This window comes from Paroedura picta, chromosome 6 (genome assembly GCF_049243985.1).
Source record: "Paroedura picta isolate Pp20150507F chromosome 6, Ppicta_v3.0, whole genome shotgun sequence".
In the NCBI taxonomy this organism is placed as follows: domain Eukaryota; kingdom Metazoa; phylum Chordata; class Lepidosauria; order Squamata; family Gekkonidae; genus Paroedura; species Paroedura picta.
Window position 1 is genome coordinate 123,554,247 of NC_135374.1, and position 21,389 is coordinate 123,575,635.

Below are 21,389 nucleotides of genomic sequence, written 5' to 3' on the forward strand. Positions count from 1 at the left end.
CAACTTGCTAATGACACTTAGACTAATAGGTCTGTAATTGGCGGGATGTCTCTCTTCCCTTTTTTGAAGAATGGGATTACCACTGCCATTTCCCAGTTTTGGGGGGTCTTACATGTAGAGTCTATATATGTGAAGACAGAAACTAGGCAAGGAGCCCACCAATCCTTGAATTCTTTAAGGAGTTCTGCTGTGATCCCATTGCATCCTGACGCTTTCCCCTTCTTTAGTCTCTCTATATGAGCAATGACCTCCCTCGAGGTAACAGGAGTCCAATTTGGTAACTCAACCAAATCAGGGGGCATACATACCCATACATTGGTTCCACTCACCGTGGCAATAGATCAGGCCAAAATTCTGGTAAAGGAAGCATAGAAGACACGGAGCACTAAACAGCCCTTGCCTGTCCCCCTAAATACCTTGCTCCACACCCTCTGCAGGGATGTTATAAGAAAGGGCCAAGAACAGAAAGACTCTGCCCTTGCAACTCTGAGGAGGTAGAGTCAGATGCCAGATCTAGGCAGATTCTACCTCTGCTCAAAAACATTCTCAGCTGTACAGAAGCGGGAAAGATTAAACTTCTCGTTTGGAAAATTAAGACCTCAACTTTTACAGAAGTTGCCAAATATTGGGCCCAAGGATATAGTGTGTGAAATGCTCCATTAAGGATCTATAAAAGGTGACTTACAGGAGGATCCTTTGTTTTACACACTGTTTAATTTTAACATTGTCTTAACTTGTTTCAACATTGTTTTAACTACAAAATTTTAAAATTGTTTAGCCTGTTTTCTGCTGTGAAATGTTTGTATTCTATTTGATTCTGAATTCTTTCCTACCTGATATTTGTTTACAAATTTTATCTGGCCAAAGCGCCGTACAGAATAAATGTATCCTAATCATCACAGTCAACATCATAGCAATTGAATGCTGTCGTTCTGTGTCTTTTTATTCTTTGGTAGACCAAGTTCCCTTTCACAGACCCTTGTCTTTGTCTTTATAGCTCGACCCCGGTTCACTCAGCCTGCCAAGATGAGGCGAAGGGTGATTGCCCGACCTGTCGGTAGCTCAGTGCGCCTGAAATGCGTAGCCAGTGGAAATCCTCGGCCTGATATCAGCTGGCTAAAGGACAGCAAGCCTCTCACCCCACAGGAAATTGGCGAGAACAAAAGAAAGAAGTGGACACTGAACTTGAAGAACCTCAAGCCTGAAGACAGCGGAAAATACACCTGCCGAGTCTTCAACAGAATTGGGGAGATCAACGCAACCTACAAAGTTGAAGTGATTCGTAAGTACTGAATTAGGAGGCGGTTTTCCGACTCAGATTGGCTAATCCTAACTGAACCCAGGTGGACTCACTGCCAAGTAAACATTTAGGACTGAGAAGCAGAATATATAGTGATTTCTCCCCAAAACTCTTCACAACTCTGCAATGTGAGCAATACAGTGGACCTAGCAAGATGTGCTACAAAGCAGGTTTATTGGCTAAGTCTAAGTTGTAAATGTAGAGTGATGGCTACTGGGGACCCAGGAAGCTTTTGGGCTTCCTCCGGACTGTGCTTCCTGTCAGAGGAGAGTAGCGGAATCATTGGCAGAGGCTTAGCTGAAATGGCTGCAGTCTTGACTTCATCGTGGGAGACTTTATAAGACAGCAGCACCCACAGTCACCATCAGCAACTCTTTGAGTTGGAACCACGAGGAATTATTTAAACCTGACTAGGAAAGATCCGGAGCACATGGAAAATCACAGCTGATTGTCTGTCCCTGAGACGATCCCTGAGATACTGAAATATCTCTAAAAGTTGAGATGGAGGACAACTAGCTGATGAAATGCTTCCCAAGAAATAACAGTTCCTTGCTGCTACCATTGGCAGTTCCCCCGGATACATTTGCTATTTGATGGCTCTCCCCCAGATACATTTGAAAAAGAGGAAGAGGAGGAGTTGGTTCTCATATGCTGCTTTTCTCTACCCGAAGGAGTGTCAAAGCAGCTTAAATTAATCTCCCCTTTGCTCTCACCACAACAGACACCCTGTGAGGCAGGCGAGGCTGAGAGAGCCCTGAGATTACTGAAGAAGAAGAGTTGGTTCTTCTATGTCACTTTTCTCTACCCGAAGGAGGCTCAAAGAGGCTTTCAGTCGCCTTCCCTTTCCTCTCCCCACAACAGACACCCTGTGAGGGAGGGGAGGCTGAGAGAGCCCTGATATTACTGAAGAAGAAGAAGAGTTGGTTCTTATATGCTGCTTTTCTTTACCCAAAGGAGTCTCAAAGCAGCTTACAGTCTCCTTCCCTTTCCTCTCCTGACAACAGACACCCTGTGAGGTGGGTGAGGCTGAGAGAGCCCTGATATCACTGCCCGGTCAGAACAGCTTTATCAGTGCAGCGTTGAGCCCAAGGTCACCCAGTTGATTGCATGTGGGTGAGCGCAAAATCAAACCTGGCTCATCAGATCAGAAGTCTGTGCTAATAACCACTCCATCAAGATGGCTGTCCAGTGGTTTGAAAGCAACAACAATCTGACTCAAGCAGAGTCGCCTGAAACTCAACCCTTCCAAGACAGAGTTCCTGTGGCTGTAAGGAAAGAACCAGAGCAAGACGTATGGCTCCCATACCTGGATGGGATGCAATTGGAGATCTCACCCTCAGCCAGGAATTTAGGGGTGACCTTTGATGCTTCCCTATCTATGGAGGTTCAGGTCATGAAGATGTCTGTCTGTCTGTCTGTCTATCACATTTATATACCACCTTCCCCTAAGACTCTGAGCGGTCCACATGGAATGTAAAAGAACAATACATCAAACGCATTTTTTATGTCAACTAGAAATTCAACAATGGTGCTGATTTCTGTCAACCTCAACCAAATGCCTGGCAGAAGAGCTCCATTTTGCAGGCCCTACAGAACTGTTTTAGTTCCGTTTGGGCCATGATCTCTTCTGGGAGCTCATTCCACCAGGTAGAGGCCAGGACAGAGAAGCCTCTGGCCCTGGTTAAGGTCAGGCGTGCTTCTTTTAGGCCAGGGATTACTAGCCAGTTGGAGATGGCAGAGCACAAAGCTCTTTGAGAGACGTAGGCAAAAAGGTGGTCCCTCAGGTACAATGGGCCCTGAATATGTATGGACTTGAAGGTGATTACCAGAACCTTTAACCTGATCCAGAGTTCAACTGGTAACCACTGCAATTGTTGGAGGATAGGCCAGATGGGGGACCTCCAAGGTGTTGTTGTGAGGACCCTGGCTGCTGCAGTTTTGACCAGCTGTCGTTTCTGGATTAAGGTTACGGGCAGGCCTGCATAAAGTGAGTTGCAGAGGTCCAGTTTAGAGGTGACTGTCGCATGGATCATGTGGCAGCCTTGCTACTCTCGTGACCTGAGCCTCCATTGAGAGGGAGGCATTAAGAATCACCCCCAGGTTCCTGGTGGAGCGGACCACTGATAGCTGCACACCATCCAGGGTGTGGAGATGCACTTCCTCACATGATCCCTTCCTGCCCAGCCATAGGACCTCCGTCTTTGAAGGTCTGCGCTTCAGATGACTCTGCTTGAGCCATCGTGTCATTCTTCCAGGCAGGTGGATAATGCCTCTGGGGGAGAATCATGGCGGTCATTCCTCGGGAGAAAGAGCTGGGTGTCATCTGCCTATTGATGACATCCCAGCCCAAACTTCCATACCAGTTGGGCAAGAGGGCGCTTGAATATATATTGAATAAAATTTGAGAGACAATTGCTCCTTATGGGACTCTGCAAGGGAGTTGTCAACGGCTAGATGATCTCTCTCCTATTGTTACCCTCTGTCCACGACTATGGAGGAAGGAGATCAGCCACTGAAGGGCTGTCCCCCATATTCCAGCATCGGTGAGGTGTCAAGCCAGAAGCTTATGGTCGACTGTGCCCAACGCTGCTGAGTGATACCAGCAGCACTGACCTGCCTCAATCCAGCTGGCGATGGAGGTTATCTGCCAAGGCAAATAGCACTGCCTCTATCCCACGGCCTGGCTGGAAACCTGACTGAGATGGATCTAGGACTGAAGCTTCTTCCAGGAATGCCAATATCTGATCCGCAACAGCCCTTTCCACCATTTTCCCCAGAAAAACTATGTGTGAGATGAGTTGATAGTTGTTGGAAGTTATTCAGCGTTCTCTCCAGAGATGGCCAAGGGGCCCCTAGTTCACGTTCTGTGTCTAAAGTTGGAGGGCAGTCACAGTGGAGTGTAGAGATTTTGTATGCAAAAGGATTCACAGTTGCCTCACAGCTTATATCTGAGTGACTATTGTTTTGGAGCCCTTCTGCCAAGGCAATGAGAGATCGAACTTTCTCCTTCAGTGGGAGAAGTCCTCCATACTGGTTGGGTCGTGCCTCTTACTGCCCCTTGCACGGCCATGCAAATTAGCATGCCTTCTGGGATCGTGGTTGGCTGACCCCTCCAGGCCTGTTGCCCTGTTGCTCCCAACAGGATCTTAGAAGCCGAGCTCCTTGATCTGGGGAAGAAAAAAAGGCAGAGAAAGAACAAAGGGATATTGCAAAATCCCCCCCCCCCGCTAAGAGGAAAACCACCACAGGGGGCAGAATCTAAAAGGAGGGAAAGACCAAAACAATTGGGAGGCGAAAGAAGCTCCGAAAGCCCAGAAATGTTCAACTGTGCATAATTCAGAAAGGCAGCCCTCATCATCGCCAGCTTCTTCTGCTGGTGTGAGGTGGAGAATTCCCTCACCCCCATTCTGCTGGAATGGGGAGGGGAAGAAATCGCCCAGTCGGAGGTGATCACTTCTCTTCTACCTGAGAGATGTGACACCTCCAGGCAGAACACAGTCACACGCATGACCAGCACCAAGAGATTGCAAGAGCAGGTTGGTAAAGTGCTTATGGCAGGAACTGTCCCTGGGCGGGGCGGCAGGATCCCTCTTCTTGCAAGAGCAGAGAATATGGCGGCCGTACACAGCACCAGCATATGTTTCCCCCCGCCATTTTAGTGCTCTCACTGGCAGGGGGGGGGAGGGCAAGCAATGGCAGCCATTGTGGATCCCACAGTCCTCAGTTGGTCCTCCACAAGCCCAAGCTGTGGCCAGGGTGCAAAAACAGAAGTCAAAGTCCCTGCTACCTTCCCAAAATAAATGGAGGGAGTCCTCCCCATCCCCTAGTGAAGACACAGGTTCCTCATCCATTACAGGAAGTGCCCCAGAAAGAGAGAAAGATCCCTTTTAAGATCTAGGAGAGCAGCATCCTCCTCCAGCAGGAGACCAAAGAAACATCACAAAAAACACAGAGATACCCATCAACTTTCAGAGGCAGTGAGGGAGGATCTTCAGTCAGCAGGCTCCTTGGTCACAGTGGCTTCTGACAGGGAGGATGGGAATGGTCGGGGATGGATTCTGGCTCTAAAGAAGTCTCCACCAGACTTTTTCAAGCAGAACATTTTCAAAAACTTTTTAAAATGTCACTAAAAGTCTCAATTACGAGGAGGAGATTGTGACATGCTTCAGGAAAAACCAGGAGATCAGTTAACGTGGATGTAAGAGGTTTCAAGAAACCTCCCAATACGCTGACAGCATGCCCATTGGCTGATGACTTTGAAGAGGTTATGAGAGCTGGCAGTTCCTGGCAGTGGGATGTCCTTGCATTCTGTAGCCAAACAGTTTTATATGCTTCCAGATGAAATCATGCAGGATCTCAAAATCCCATTGGTTGATGCCCTTGTGGTGGCGATGCTATCAGGAACCAAAGATGGAGATAATGACCTAAAGGATCCTGTAGACAGAAAAATGAGACTGTGTTAATGAAAACTTGTGAAGCCAACTCCTTACCTATCAGAGCAGATGTAGCTCTTTCTAATTTCGCCAGAGCAACAGTAGTGTGGACTAATGACTTGTTGTAAGGTCCAGAGCCAGACCCCCTAAGGTTGAGAAGGGCTCTATTAAAGATCAAAAGAGCCTGCCAGTTTTCTGCAGATGGCTCATTGCAGTTCTCAGCCAGGGCACAGGCGGCTAATATAGTAGCCAGGTGTAATCTCTGGTTTAAACACTGGAAAGTGGATACTCTATCAAAATCTAATCTGGCAATGGAAAAATTTTCAGGCAGACTTCTCGTTGGGGAAGGTGCCTTAGACAAAGTCTTAGTAGAGACCAAAGAGAAGAAAAAAGCAATGCCATCAACTTCTTCTCAGAAGGATAAGAAATTTTCAAAGAAATCCTTTCAGTCCTTTCATTCATACAAATCTCAAAGTGCCCAGAGAGATAGTTTCAGAGGAAGACGTGCCATCCCATAGCAATCTAGATACCAGAAACCTCAGTATCAAACCAACAAACAAAGGGATGGAAATACAACATCCAAAAAATCTATGACATGATGCCAGAATAGGAGGCCTACATGGAAGCAGTCCACCTCAGACAAGAGGGTCCTATCAGTTGTGGAGCACAGCTACAAATACAAATTGTTCACACACACACATACACAAAAGTTTGTGTCATCCCCTGTACCAAAAGAGGAAACAAAAGCTGGACATTGGGGCAAAAGAGGAGGTTCCAACATCTCAGAGGGGTGAGGGCCTATATTCTATACTGTATATTGTGCCCAAGAAGTCAGGGTATTGGAGGGTGATTCTGAACCAAAAGGAACTAAACCTATTCGTCAGGAAACAGAAATTCAGAATGAAGTCCCTTCATTCCATTTTACAGGCACTTCAGGTCGATAACTTTATGGCTTCCTTGAAAGAAGCCTACCTGCACATTCCAGTACATCAGACGGAACCATACAATGCCTCAGATTTGCCTTCAGGAACAAACATTACCAATTCAGGGCTTTACTCTTTGGACTAGATGACCCATGAGGTCCCTTCCAACTCTATTGGTCTATGGTTCTATGACTCTCTTCCTCCTCAAGAGTGTTTATCAAGGTGATGGTGACCTTGGTTGCAGTTCTTCAACAGAAGGCTGTCCACATCTGCCTTTATTTGGATGATGTTTTGCTGAGGGGGGAGCATCTCAGGAAAACCCAGAAGAGCATAGAGTTGACCGTACGCACACTTCAAGAACATGGATTCTTGATCAACATTCAGAAGAGCAATCTGACACCATCCAGAGGGCTGATCCACTTAGGCACTCTGATCAACACCAAACAAGCAAGTATTCCTGACCAGACAGGGTGACAAAGGTGAAGGACCTGGTGTCAAAGGTTTGCAAGACAGCTACACCTCTTGATAGCAGCCATAGAAATGTCCCCAGGGACCGTTTATGCACTGGGAAATTCACTGCCCCACCTCCCATGCAGGAGCACAGATCGGGGGCGGATGAGGTGCACTGGGCCAAATACTCTCCCATGTGGGTGCAGAAAGTGGTGGGGCAACCTGCCACGACTGAAACTCCAGTCTGCAGCCTGGCATGAAACCTCCAGTGTGTAAACGGTCTGGGTGAGTTTACACCTCAGACCACTATAATGGGCATTACTACCCTTTCAATGTCATATCATCAAGAAAAGACACAAAATGATCATCATTTCAGAGAGACTGAAAAAGGATTTAAACTGGTGGCACTTGAAGGCAAACCTAACCAAGGGAGTGAAATTATCCAGCCAATCATCATGACCACGGATGCGAGCCTCAGAGGTTGGGGAGCACACTGCAGAAACCAGATGGCTCAAGGAAAGTGGACAAAAACAGAATCCACCTACAGCATAAATCTGTTGGAGTTAAGGGCCATCAGATTGGCACTGGTAGCCCTTCAGGAACTACTCCAGGACCAGTATGTCCTAATCAAAACAGACAACGTCATAGCCAAAGCAAATGTAAACTGGCAAGGGGGCACAAGAGCATTGATGCTACACAAGGAGGCAGGGATGGTTTGCCAGTGGGTGGAAGGCCATGTCCAAGGAGTAAAGGCCCAGCATCTCCAAAACAAAAACTAGGGAAACAAAGGGCAACCAGGAACAGGCAATAGAAAAAGCCCAATGTACAAAAGGCCAACCATAAATGTTAAATGTACAAACAACATAAATTATTATTAAACACCTTGTAACTATTAAATAGTTATAGGAAAAAATTCTGCCATAACTATACACAAGAATTTAAATATGAATGACAAAAAACAGAAAACACAACCACTATTCACTTATATAAGGAATCACATAACACATCTGTCTCAGACATTACTTTTAATACACATTACATAAATATGTCCCATAAAAAAATGAACATGGTCTTCTAACTTCCAGGCCTCCACGTTGTGTCTGTTAAATCTTCAAAAACAGTCCAAGAACCTCCCAGTCAGGACGCCCGGGAGATCCCAAGAAAAACTCCCCAACAGATGCTGGGCCCCCTGTTTCGCACACGCTTTATCCAGGGGACAAACCGAATCATCTGTGCAAAGACAACAATAACACAACAACTCGATCTAGAGACATATTAATAAACAAGAAGGAATTTCTTAGACTGCCCATAAAGGTTAGGTTTTAATAATAATTTTAATTTTACAATTTCCTTAAATCCAGGGCTAGGGAAATATGAAACATTTTGAAACAATTACCAAATTCTGTAAACTCTTCTCCAAACAATCCTGATTGAAAAAAGCCTATGCTCCATGTACACTGGAATAAAGGAGGAAAAACCTTTTAGAAAACTCCTAATAACAACATGAGCAACAGGAGATAAGAAACTACATTAGTCACCTCCTTTATACTCACTAATTGATAGGAACATTTTCTGAGTCAAAAAGACCCCAGCTATTTACAACCGACTTCAAAAAAGAGGTGACTTTCACTCTCCACTGTAGCTTACTTAGTTCACATTCTCCTTACGCCCACAAATATCCTAGGTGCGAAAGGCCATCTATGTGGTTTCTTAAACAAAAATTGTCAACATTATAACATACTTTTAAATGTATATATATATGTATATGTATGTATTGTTATTGTTATGTGCGAAGTCATGTCCGACCCATCGCGACCCCATGGACAATGATCCTCCAGGCCTTCCTGTCCTCTACCATTCCCCGGAGGTATATGTATATGTGTGTGTGTGTGTGTGTGTGTGTGTGTGTGTAGGTTTGGCCCTACTTCGAATTAGTTGAAAAAATATATATATATAAAATATATATATATATATATATATATATATATATATATATATATATATATAGAGAGAGAGAGAGAGAGAGAGAGAGAGAGAGAGAGCCTCTTGTGGCGCAGAGTGGTAAGGCAGCCGTCTGAAAGCTTTGCCCATAAGGCTGGGAGTTCAATCCCAGCAGCCGGCTCAAGGTTGACTCAGCCTTCCATCCTTCCGAGGTCGGTGAAATGAGTACCCAGCTTGCTGGGGGGTAAACGGTCATGACTGGGGAAGGCACTGGCAAACCACCCCGTATTGAGTCTGCCATGAAAACGCTAGAGGGCGTCACCCCAAGGGTCAGACATGACTCGGTGCTTGCACAGGGGATACCTTTACCTTTACCTTATATATATATATATATATATATATATATATATATATATATATATATATATATGTAGGGCCAAACCTTTCCACACAACAATCAGCAATTCAACAGGTACAACATCAATGTATTACGAAAACTGTCTGCTGTCATTATAAAACACCTTATAATATATTTAACTAATCCAAAAGGAACCAGTCCTATATCCTTTCATATTCAACAAGTGTAACACCAATAATTAAAATGCTAACAATATTCTATCCCATTAGCATGCCAACCAGTAGTTCAACAAGTGTAACATCAAAGCATAACAAAGCTTTTTAAAAAACTGGTCCAAAAGGGGAGCTAACATCACAGTCACCACTTCAACTGGAGTGACATCAATAATTAAAATGCGCACAATTCAATAAATGGCAGCTCAAAATAAATAGTATTGGATGCTCGAGGTTCAACAGATAAAGAATGAAAAAATGGGGAAAAACTAGGACAGGGCAAAAACCAATTTTTGTGTATGGATATATGAGCGACAAAACAAATTGGTTAAATAATTGTCTAATAATATTAAACCAAAAAGGGGGAGGGGTCAAAATTGTGTGTGTAATATAGTACGTATTCAACTGAAAATTATTTCATGAAAGGAGGGTGGAAAGATAAAAACAAAAGCAGTTGAAAATCAAAGATAACCTGAAAATTCATAAGATTGATTAAGGCCATATGGGTGCAATGTGTTCAACAAGTGAATGAAATAACTTTCCTGTCGTCTAAGAAATCATGTCAAATCCAATCTATCATGTCTAAACTGTTTGAACACATAAAACTTGAAATCTGTCCATTTGTGCCCCTTCAGAAGACAAAGTTCAACAAGAGGTGCCTCTTTGATCCCTAGTATTACTCGGGATTTATGTTCCAGAATCCTGACTTTAATATTTCTGGATGTGTACCCTTCATAATACAGTGGACAAATGCAAAAAGTAATATGTAATTTTAAAGTATGCTATTAGACCCAGCAATTGTTAAAGATGGTCCTTAAACAAAAGAATCACAGGCGGTACAATTTCCGTATCTAAAATGGCCATGAAGCAGCCTGCTAACACTAGAATCCCTTTGTATGTCTCTTAAATCAGAATGGATTAAAATATCTTTAATATTTTTAGGTCTCTTTAAGGCTATAAGGGGTGGTTCAGAACACTGAGGAAGATCTATAACCAAACTCAAAATATATAAATAGCATTTATTATCCTGCCACTAAGGTGTAAATGCTCAAAGGAACACGTAATTCTAGAAACCGCCTGTATTTTTTTGAGAAAATAATTGTTCTCTAGGAATATCTCCAACTCGTTCCTTAGAAGATAAAATGTCTCTATCTGAGTATCCCCTGTCCTTAAACCTCCTACAAAGATCATTAGCCTAAACTTCAAACATTCTAGCTGATGAATGATTCCATTTAAATCTCAGAACTGGGCTGAGGGCACACAGAATGTGATGGCAGATTGGCTGAGCCACAAGGATGTGGACCCAACAGAGTGGTCAATCAATGATCAAGTAAGTGTTCCTTCGCTTTGGAAATCCAATAATGGATCTATTTGCCACAACAAAAAACAAGAAGGTGCACAGATTCATGTCCAGGTTTCCAGAAAAAGGGACAGAAGGTGTAGAGGCTGTTCTCCAGAACTGGCCAGAGGGACTTCTTTATGTGTTTCCCGAAACTCAACTGTTGAACAAAGTGTTCCGAGAGAGTCAGGCAACTGTAATACTGTTGGCACCATGGTGGCCAAGGAGACCTTGGTTTTCGGACTTAATACAAATATCAGTAGAGAACCCATGGACCCTACTAGTGACTCCAGATCTGATAGGCCAAGGATCACTTTGGCAACCGGATCCTCAGTGGATAGCATGGAAATTGGTAGGGAAGCTCTAGTAGATCCTGGCATTCCCAGAGAGATGGCAGATGTTTCATGCTAGATGTCCAGCAAGCAGGAGAATATATACCTGATTGGCCTTTTAAAAAAATGGGTGTGGAACCACAATTTGGACCCTATGAAGCCATTGTATAAACATATCTTGACGTTCTTACACGATGTTAGAAGCAAAGTGTTACAGCCTAGTACAATGAAATGTCAGGTGTCAGCCTTAGCAGTGGTTTTGGAATTCAGAGGTATAAAAAGCCTTACAAACAATAAACTGATCAAGAAATATCTCAAAAGGGGCATCTCAATTAGCCACACCTGTCCAACATGGATTTCTGGCTCTTCAGGCACTTACGAGACATCCATTTGAACCTCTAATGGTTTTGGTTCTGATCGTCAGGGCCGTTCTAACTTCTTATGCCTCACATAGAGCTCTTTGCTCTGGGAATCTGAATAGATTGGCCCATGGGAAGTATGTCTGTCCTCAACCAGGGCCAGGGCCTTTTTGGTCCTGGCCCCTCTCTGGTGGAATGAGCTTCCAGAAGAACTATAACATTTCCACAGGGCCTCTTTTACTAGGCATTTGGTTGAGGCTAAGTTGCGGAACATCTGTTGGGACCCCCCTCTGAGCACCTCCCCCCACTGAAGCACGGGGTCAGTGTGGTCTATTGAGTCTGGCAGGAGGGCAGGACAGAGGGCTTAGGGTTTGTGGATATTGTTGGATTGTATTTTAACTCTTGGTGTAAACTGCCACAAGCCGACTGGGTCAGAGTGGCCGTCAAGAAATATGATAAATAAAGGAAGTATTAAACTCCTGCCATATTGGCTTTCCAAACCCTTTGGACTCTTGCGATTCTCTTTTCCATGCTGAAGTCAACATCTAACATTTTTTACCTCTGTGGCCTCCAAAGTTGCTATGATAGTGCAGTGCTGGATGTTTGGGGCAGATGATCCAAGCAGACCCTGAAGATCATGTTGCCTGTCTATTCAAGTCTAGGCCTCAGTCTTTGAGTGGAGCATTGTAGAAGCTTATGAACCCCATTGCAAAGCATAGCCTTATGGTGGGTACAGAAGTCAGCCACACTGTTATCACATGTGCAAGCTAAGAGCAAATGGCAGGGTTCGGCAGCCCGCTCATTTACATCCAAATCACATCAACAGAAATTAATAGCAGAATTGTTATTAATTTCAATAGATCTGACTTGTACTCACATTTTAGTCCTACATACCCCAGGCTCTAATCCACCTGTCCTTCTGTAGGAAAATGGGGATGAAAGGCACATCTGGAAGGATTCTGCTGTGAATATAGTGTACAAACCTGTTGGACATCTGGGACTGATAAAGATGCAGCTGCGTGTAGGTTGGAAAAACATGTGTTTACACTAAAACCAGGAGCAGAGGATCAGCCTAAAGCATCCATGAGATCCTTTGAGAGCTGGTGGCCAGCTGGGATTGGGTGGGGTGGGCACGGGGTTGCTGGCTCCAGAAGGGTTGAGGAGGGCAAGCACACGAGTTGACATGCTTGCCCTACCCCCACCCTGCCTGATCCCAGCTTTAGCATGGTACACGGTGGCTGCTTTTATCTAGGAAATTTTTATGCTACCTCTCCAGACTTCTTCAAGGATCCCTTCAAGGATCGCTGCCTTGTTGTGGCAAGGGGGCTTGCGTAGTTCAGTGAAGCTATGAGCTATGCCGTGCAGGGCCACCCAAGACGGACAGGTCATAGCTGAGAGCTCTGACAAAAGGTGATCCACTGGAGAAGGAAATGGCAAACCACTCCAGTATCTTTGCCATGAAAACTCTATGGACAGTTCCAATAGGCATAACGATATGACGCTGGAAGATGAGCCCCTCAGGTCGGAAGGTGTCCAATATGCTACTGGGGATGAGCAGACGGCTAGTACGAGTAGCGCCAGAATGAATGAAGCGGCTGGGCCAAAGCCAAAAGGACGCTCAGTTGTGGAAGTAACTGGTGGCGAAAAGACAGTCCGATGCTGTAAAGATTTTTATTCCATAGGAACCTGGAACGTCAGATCCATGAATCAAGGCAAGCTGGACGTGGTTAAACAAGAAATGAGAAGACTGAACATCGACATTTTAGGAATCAGTGAACTAAAATGGACAGGAATGGGTGAATTTAATTCAGATGACCATCAGGTATACTACTGTGGACAAGAATCTCGCAGAAGAAATGGAGTAGCCTTCATAATCAATAAGAAAGTAGGAAAAGCAGTCTTGGGATACAATCCCCAAAATGACAGAATGATCTCAGTTCGAATCCAAGGCAAACCATTCAACATCACAGTGATCCAGGTCTACGCCCCAACCACTGCTGCTGAAGAGGATGAAGTTGATCAGTTCTATGAAGCCCTACAACACCTTCTAGAAGCAACGCCCAAAAATGATGTGCTTATCATCATGGGGGATTGGAATGCTAAAGTAGGAAGCCAAAAGATAACCGGGATAACAGGCAAGTTTGGCCTTGGAGTACAAAATGAAGCAGGGCACAGGCTGGTAGAATTTTGTCAAGAGAATACAATGGTCATAGCAAACACTCTTTTCCAGCAACCCAAGAGACGACTCTACACATGGACATCACCAGACGGTCAACACAGAAATCAGATTGACTATGTGCTCTGCAGCCAAAGATGGAAAAGTTCTATCCAGTCAATAAAAACAAGACCAGGAGCTGATTGTGGTTCAGATCATGAGCTTCTTGTTGCAAAATTTAAGCTTAAATTGAAGAAAGTAGGGCAAAGCACTAGGCCACTCAGGTATGAACTAAATCATATCCCCGACGAATACACAGTGGAGGTGACAAATAGATTTAAGGATTTAGATCTGATAGACAGAGTGCCTGAAGAACTATGGACGGAGGTTCGTAACATTGTACAAGAGGTAGCAACTAAAACCATCCCAAAGAAAAAGAAATGCAAGAAATCAAAATGGCTGTCTGAGGAAGCTTTACAAATAGCTAAGGAGAGAAGGGAAGTGAAAGGCAAGGGAGAAAGAGAAAGATACACCCAATTGAATGCAGAATTCCAGAGAAAAGCTAGAAGAGATAAGAATGCCTTCTTAAATGAACAGTGCAAGCAAATAGAAGAAAACAATAGAATGGGGAGGACCAGAGATCTTTTCAAGAAAATTGGAGATATGAAGAGAACGTTTCATGCAAAGATGGGTATGATAAGGGACCAAAATGGTAGGGACCTCACAGAAGCAGAAGAGATCAAACAAAGGTGGCAAAATTATACAGAAGAACTATACAAGAGCGAGCTTAACATCCCTGATGACCACAATGGGGTAGTTACTGACCTGGAGCCAGACATCCTGGAATGTGAAGTCAAATGGGCCTTAGGAAGTCTGAGCAACAATAAAGCTAGTGGTAGTGACAGCATTCCAGTTGAACTATTCAAAATCTTAAAGGACGATGCAGTAAAAGTGCTACACTCAATATGCCAGCAAATTTGGAAAACTCAACAATGGCCACAGGATTGGAAAAGGTCAGTTTACATTCCAATCCCAAAGAAGGGCAATGCCAAAGAATGTTCAAACTACCGCACCATTGCACTAATTTCTCATGCTAGCAAAGTTATGCTCAAAATCCTACAAGCTAGGCTCCAGCAATATGTGGACCGAGAACTTCCAGAAGTACAGGCAGGATTTCGAAGAGGCAGAGGAACTAGAGATCAAATTGCCAACATACGCTGGATCATGGAGAAAGCTAGGGAGTACCAGAAGAACGTCTACTTCTGCTTCATTGACTATGCTAAAGCCTTTGATTGTGTGGAGCACAACAAATTGTGGCAAGTTCTTAAAGAGATGGGAATACCAGAGCATCTTATTTGTCTCTTGAGAAATTTATATGCAGGTCAAGAAGCAACAGTGAGAACTGAACATGGAATCACTGACTGGTTCAAAATTGAGAAAGGAGTTCGGCAAGGCTGTATACTGTCGCCTTGCCTATTTAACTTGTATGCAGAGCACATCATGAGAAATGCGGGATTAGAGGAGTCACAAATTGGGATCAAGATTGCAGGGAGAAATATCAACAACCTCAGATATGCAGATGATACCACTCTAATGGCAGAAAGTGAAGAGGAACTAAAGAGCCTGTTGATGCGGGTGAAGGAGGAGAGTGCAAAAGTTGGCTTGAAACTCAACATCAAGAAAACAAAGATCATGGCATCCGGCCCTCTCAATTCCTGGCAAATAGAAGGGGAAGAAATGGAGATAGTGACAGATTTTATTTTCCTGGGCTCCAAGATCACTGCAGATGGGGACTGCAGCAAAGAAATTAAAAGACGCTTGCTCCTGGGGAGGAAAGCTATGGCAAATCTAGACAGCATCCTAAAAAGCAGAGATATCACCCTGCCAACAAAAGTGCGTTTAGTCAAGGCTATGGTCTTCCCAGTTGCAATGTATGGCTGCGAAAGTTGGACCATAAGGAAGGCCGAGCGTCAAAGAATTGAGGCTTTTGAACTCTGGTGCTGGAGAAGACTCTTGCGAGTCCCTTGGACTGCAAGGCGAACAAACCGGTCAGTCCTCGAGGAGATCAGCCCTGACTGCTCTTTAGAAGGCCAGATCCTGAAGATGAAACTCAAATATTTTGGCCACCTCATGAGAAGGAAGGACTCCCTGGAGAAGAGCTTAATGCTGGGAGAGATCGAGGGCAAAAGAAGAAGGGGACGACAGAGAATGAGGTGGATGGATGGAGTCACTGAAGCAGTAGGTGCAAACTTATATGGACTCCGGGGAATGGTAGAGGACAGGAAGGCCTGGAGGATCATTGTCCATGGGGTCGCGATGGGTCGGACACGACTTCGCACATAACAACAACAACCAGACTTCTGCTGCAGTTAAGCCTTTTCAAGAAGGAAAACATCAAGCTGGGGGAAATGCAGAGAAGGGAAATGGTGGCGATCGTGCTTGAAGAGCCAAGGGGGTGGACAGTTCAGGGCTCTAGAAGAGGTTTCTAAAGCAGCACGTGTTACAGAGGAAGCGGAGAGAGGATTTTTCGACACCATCGACCCTGGTAACCTGCTGGAGTGGCTTCGGGAACCGGGACTCGGAGACACTGTTCTACAGTGGTTCACGTCCTATCTCTGAAGTAGGCGCCAGAACATAGCTATGGGAGGCTTTTGCTCAATGCCTTGGAAGCTTGCAAGTGGGATTCCCAGGGGTCAGTTCTGTCTCCTCTCCACTGGGAAAGGTCATCAGGTCACCCAGCTCTATCCCTGCCTTCTGGGTCCAGTGAGGCAGCTGAAGTGCCTGATCACTGCCTGGAGTCAGGAATGGGTTGGGTCAGGAAACTGAGGCTGAATCCAGACAAGGCAGAGGTCCTGTGTGTCAAAAGGTCCTGAGTCCGGGAAGTTAAGGGGCATCGGATTCTGGGTGAGGTGGTTCTGCTCCAGAAAGTACAGGTGGGGATCTGGGTGTTCTCCTAAATGTGACGCCATTAGCCAGGAGTGCCTATCTCTGACTGCTTGGCCAGCTTTGGCCTTTCTCTGGCAGGGATAACTTGGCCCAGTGATTCCCGGTAACCTCCAGATTGGACCACCCATGGGCTACCCATATAAAACCGCTCTTTTTGCTTTGGCTGCAAGGAAAATAAGGGCCAACATTGTTAAGGCAAGCTCTTAATACCCTTGCACTTTGTACTCATGTATGCTGCTTCAGTTCTTTGGTCTTAAATTTTATATTTTTATACAGTTTTTCAATTCTATTTTACTGTTTATAAATTTGTATTTTATATTTTGTAAAGGCCTATGGCTATATACAAATAAATATATCACTAATCATAAATATGGTCCAGAAGCTGGAACTGGTGCAGAATGCTGACGGACATCTCTGGCCAGACGCACATTATGCCAAGCTGCAAAGACCTCTGTTGCTCACTATTTGCTCTCAAGCCTGATTCAAGGTGTTAATCGATAAGGCCCTCAATGGTTTGAGCCCTGACTCTTTGAAGGAGTGCCTTCCTCCATGCAGACCTGCCTGAGCATGGAGACCGCGAGGAGAGAGCCCTCTTGCAGCTCCGCCTCTCTCAGTGGGGCAAGGCATGGTGGCCTGTGGGAGGGCCTTCTCTGTGGAACAGCCTCTTCAGGGGATTTGGCGGGTGGCTACAGTATATGGTTTTCAGCACCCGTTGAAAACATACTTCTTACTCAGGCCTTTGGCATCTAGTTTATTCTGTGTGCTCTCCGGCCGGGGGAGGGTGGAGGATTATGTTTTAAAATACTTTAATGTCTTTTAGATTATTTTATTCTGTATTTGTGACCCACCCTGGGACCTTTGGGCGAAGCTGCAGGATATAAATGACTTTACAAATAAATAAATAAATAAATAAATCCTTCGCTCCGCTATTGGGATCTACTTTTGGGACCGTCACAGGGCTTTAAAAAACGATAGAGTGATTTTGGAGAGAGTTGCCTGTTCAAATAGAATTTCTGAAAACACTTTTTAAAAGTCTTGCTGTTTTCTCCCCCCCCCCCCAGAACGGACAAGATCCAAGCCCATCCTCACAGGGACACACCCTGTGAACACAACCGTGGACTACGGAGGGACCACCTCATTCCAGTGCAAGGTGAGGAGTGACGTGAAGCCCGTCATCCAGTGGCTGAAGAGGGTGGAATACGGCACCGAGAACAAGTATAACTCGACTATCGATGTTGGGGGGCAGAAGTTTGTGGTGCTGCCCACAGGGGAGGTCTGGTCCCGCCCCGACGGCTCCTACCTGAACAAGCTCCTGATCACCCGAGCCAAAGAAGAGGACGCTGGGATGTACATCTGCCTCGGCGCCAACACCATGGGCTACAGCTTCCGGAGTGCTTTCCTGACTGTGTTGCCAGGTGAGGGGCAAAAGCATTTGCTTTGGGACTGGGCCACGAGGCTCCCCTTCTGCCGCATCCTGAAACCACTAAGTAGAACAGTCCTGCTTTCTACACCAAGGGAACAGGGTCGGGGGGAGGGGAGGAGGCTGGGATAAGCGCAGTCCCAGGCCTTGTTCCTGTCCCACTTTCACTGAGCACCAGTCAGGGTTGCTGGGGAGGGGCAGGGCAGTTTAGCCGCCATCTTTTCCTGTCTCTCTCCTGTTTCCTGCTCCCCAGTTCAAGAAACTGGCATCCACCAGTTTCTTCTTTACTGAGGCCAGTCTGTAGAGTACAGTGGCTTGTAGACCAAAAGATCTTAAATATTTCCAAATTTGTTTCCTGCATATGCAGCTTTAACAGCCACAAAATAAGCTCCTAGGACCTGAACTGCCTAAAAGTTACATCTTTCCCTGTCAAAAAGGTTACCTTGAATTTTTAAAGCTGCAGAAGTATTTTTGACAACAAGTGACACTTAACCTGAGAGGAAATGCAAAAGATGGTAGTCGTAAGAATGACCGGGAAAGTAACAAGAAAAAGAAAATTACCAAAATTCAACTCATTGTAAGGCCTACAAAGAAATTTGAAATTCTTTCTGGTTACTGAAAGCTAAGAGGGCAGAACCTATGAACACGAGGGGGACGAGCGGACCCGACCTCTAGGTCAGCAGGGGCTGACTCATTAAACCACGATAAGCAAGGACTGTAAGAAGAGGTAACTAATTCCTGCAGCAGACTGGATTGAAGGAGGATAGACCAGACTCGATGGAGAACAAACATGCTTTGCATCTGAGAGGAGAGGGTGCCAATCCAGTCATACAACTTGTTTGCTAAAACCAATGTCAGGATCCTAAAAGTTGAGCTGCAAAACAATATTAAAAAATCATATCAAATATTTATTAAGCAAAGTGAAACCAATAATGTATTAAAAACAACACATGTCTAACAGCACGTGACAGAAGAGACCAAATGCATTTCGACCCACAGGGGTCTTCCTCGGTGGTCAATATTTTGTGTGAGACGCTCTCTTGTATAAGAACAAAATCTAAAGGCTTGCAGGGTGGCAAAGAAAAATCTGTTCAGTGTAGCTCCAACTATTGTTTCTAAAGTATCTGGTCTGGAGCCCCCCTTCTAAAATATGTCTTATCTGAGCCCACAGCTCTCGGCTGATGCCTACATGTGCCAGAAAAAGCTTTTAGATTTTGTTGAAACGTGTTTGGCCATTAGATATGTGCCGTTAGATATGTGTTGCTTTTACTTTGTTTTTAACACCTTATTGGTGCACTTTGTTTAATAAATATTTGTAATGATTTTTATATTGTTTTGCAGCTCAACTTTGGGGTTCCCGACTTCTGTTCAGGTTGGCTTTCGGTTCTGTTTTTGGTTTTGCGTGGCTAAAACCAATGTCAGACGTGGCCCAGATCTACCACGGATTCACAAACGGATCAGATCAGAGCCAGTTCAAGAGAGCAGGACCCATAAAGCCAGCTGACATTTCAGGGCAGCCAGGCAAGCTAGGGTGGCCGGCTTCTTCATCCCAGCCTATAGGCAGAAGGTTGATGAAGCCACACCTCAGGGCACTCTGAAGGGGGGGCGGGGGAGTGGGGGAACAATTGAATGGATTCAGTGTCAGCTTTTAAAGGCTGAAATCCTGGCAGTGCACCACATAAATGAGTTGGGTCCTGATTTTTTTAGTGCCAGACAGATCTATTGCTCACCCGATGTATGATAACATCTCAGAACAGCAGGCAGATTAGATTGTAATACTTCTCAAAAAAATTGTAATACTTCTCAAAATCTCTGAGGCTCTTCTAAGTCGCTAGACTACTAAATCACTAATTAGTAGTAGACTAATTAGTCTCACAGCAGATACTGCTAATGGGAACTAAGTCAGCTTCAAGCAGTGGTTCAAAGCCTTGTTAATATGGTGACCCGCAAGTCCAAATTGACTTGATATCGTGACCCAGGGTTGCCCCCAAAACTTCTGGCAGCCTAGGCAAACTATGACCTTGGCAGCCATCCAGTCCAGCATGCCCTTGCCTACAATGGCTAACGAGGTATCTTTGAGAAACCAACAAACAGCACCCAATCGGCATAGCTTCCCTGACTATGAACCCCAAGCAAGGGACATCCTTTCCCTCTAGTCCAGCTCCTGATCTACCTCGCCTTTTCCTAATACTCCCCTCCAACATTCTAAGAAACTCACTCTAGTAATTATCAGGAAACTTTGTGTTTGATTGATATGTATATGCTGGGGTGCGGGGGTTGCCTTTCCAGCTATTGTATGACATGGAAGGTTCTGCTTCCAGAGTCAGATTTTGGGTTCTGAGATACAAAAGAGAGCCAGGGAAAGGGCAGGGTGCCCTGCAGCCCAGCTCTGGGTCCTCCTGACCCACCGGTTGGGAAGCACTAGTTTAAAGGACAACTAGGTGGAACATTTGCCCCATTCAAGCTCCACTGATGGTTCCCATAAATAAAAAAGGAGATAATCCCTAGCTTGGTTTAAGTTAGCACCAGCTGGGTGGATGGACCAGAAGGCTGTTCTTAAGAAAAATTTAGTGCTGTCTCAGAACAACAGGATGACGGCATTTCTTAATGTCAGGAATCATTACTTGAATCAGTGGCCCTAAAATGCTCTCTGCTTTTCTTCTTCAGCAGCTCCCTAACGGGCATGGCCAGATGACTCTCACCCTGCAACTTTTTGATGATAGTCATGGGCATGGTTAGAGGGTGGGGGGGGATGCGGGAGGTCCTCGATTGGCTGCTTGCTGTCCTCACACCTCTCCCCACCAAGGCAAAGGAGTAGCATTAGAAACCTACTGCCCTGGCTCTTCAGGCCTGCTCTGGTTGCCTATGGTGAGCAGCACGGGAGGCCTTTTTGCCAGCCCCCTGGGCCAAGCTGTGTCCTTCGCATTCAGTCATCTGCGTTGAGGTAGGGAGGGCACCGCTGGCAAATGCCTCCGTTCTGCTTCTGCTCTCTGGCAGTGGGCTGAATCCTGGAGGCTGCTGCGAGGAAACCCCAGCCTCCCCAAGGCAAAGGGCAAACATGTGCTCATTTTTGGGGGGATGCTTCCAAGTGGAAAAAGGTGCCAAGGTTTGCTTACTCATAGTGCGGGTCAACTTTTGCCCCGGCCGCCATCTTGCTAGGCTGTGCCAAACTCCAGTGCTCTGTCTGACATCTGATCTGCTTCCTGCTCACCTCTTCCCCT

At 45.3% G+C, this 21,389-nt stretch overlaps 1 protein-coding gene across 1 annotated transcript in view; it reads left to right on the plus strand.

Moving 5' to 3' along the window:
- The window catches only part of FGFRL1 (fibroblast growth factor receptor like 1), a 165,443-nt gene that overhangs the window by 142,479 nt on the left and 1,575 nt on the right, over window positions 1-21,389 (plus strand). The window contains exons 5-6 of the mRNA XM_077344083.1: window positions 998-1,282; window positions 17,810-18,163. Coding sequence (XP_077200198.1) covers window positions 998-1,282; window positions 17,810-18,163 — 639 coding nt within the window. The remainder of the gene's footprint in view (window positions 1-997; window positions 1,283-17,809; window positions 18,164-21,389) is intronic.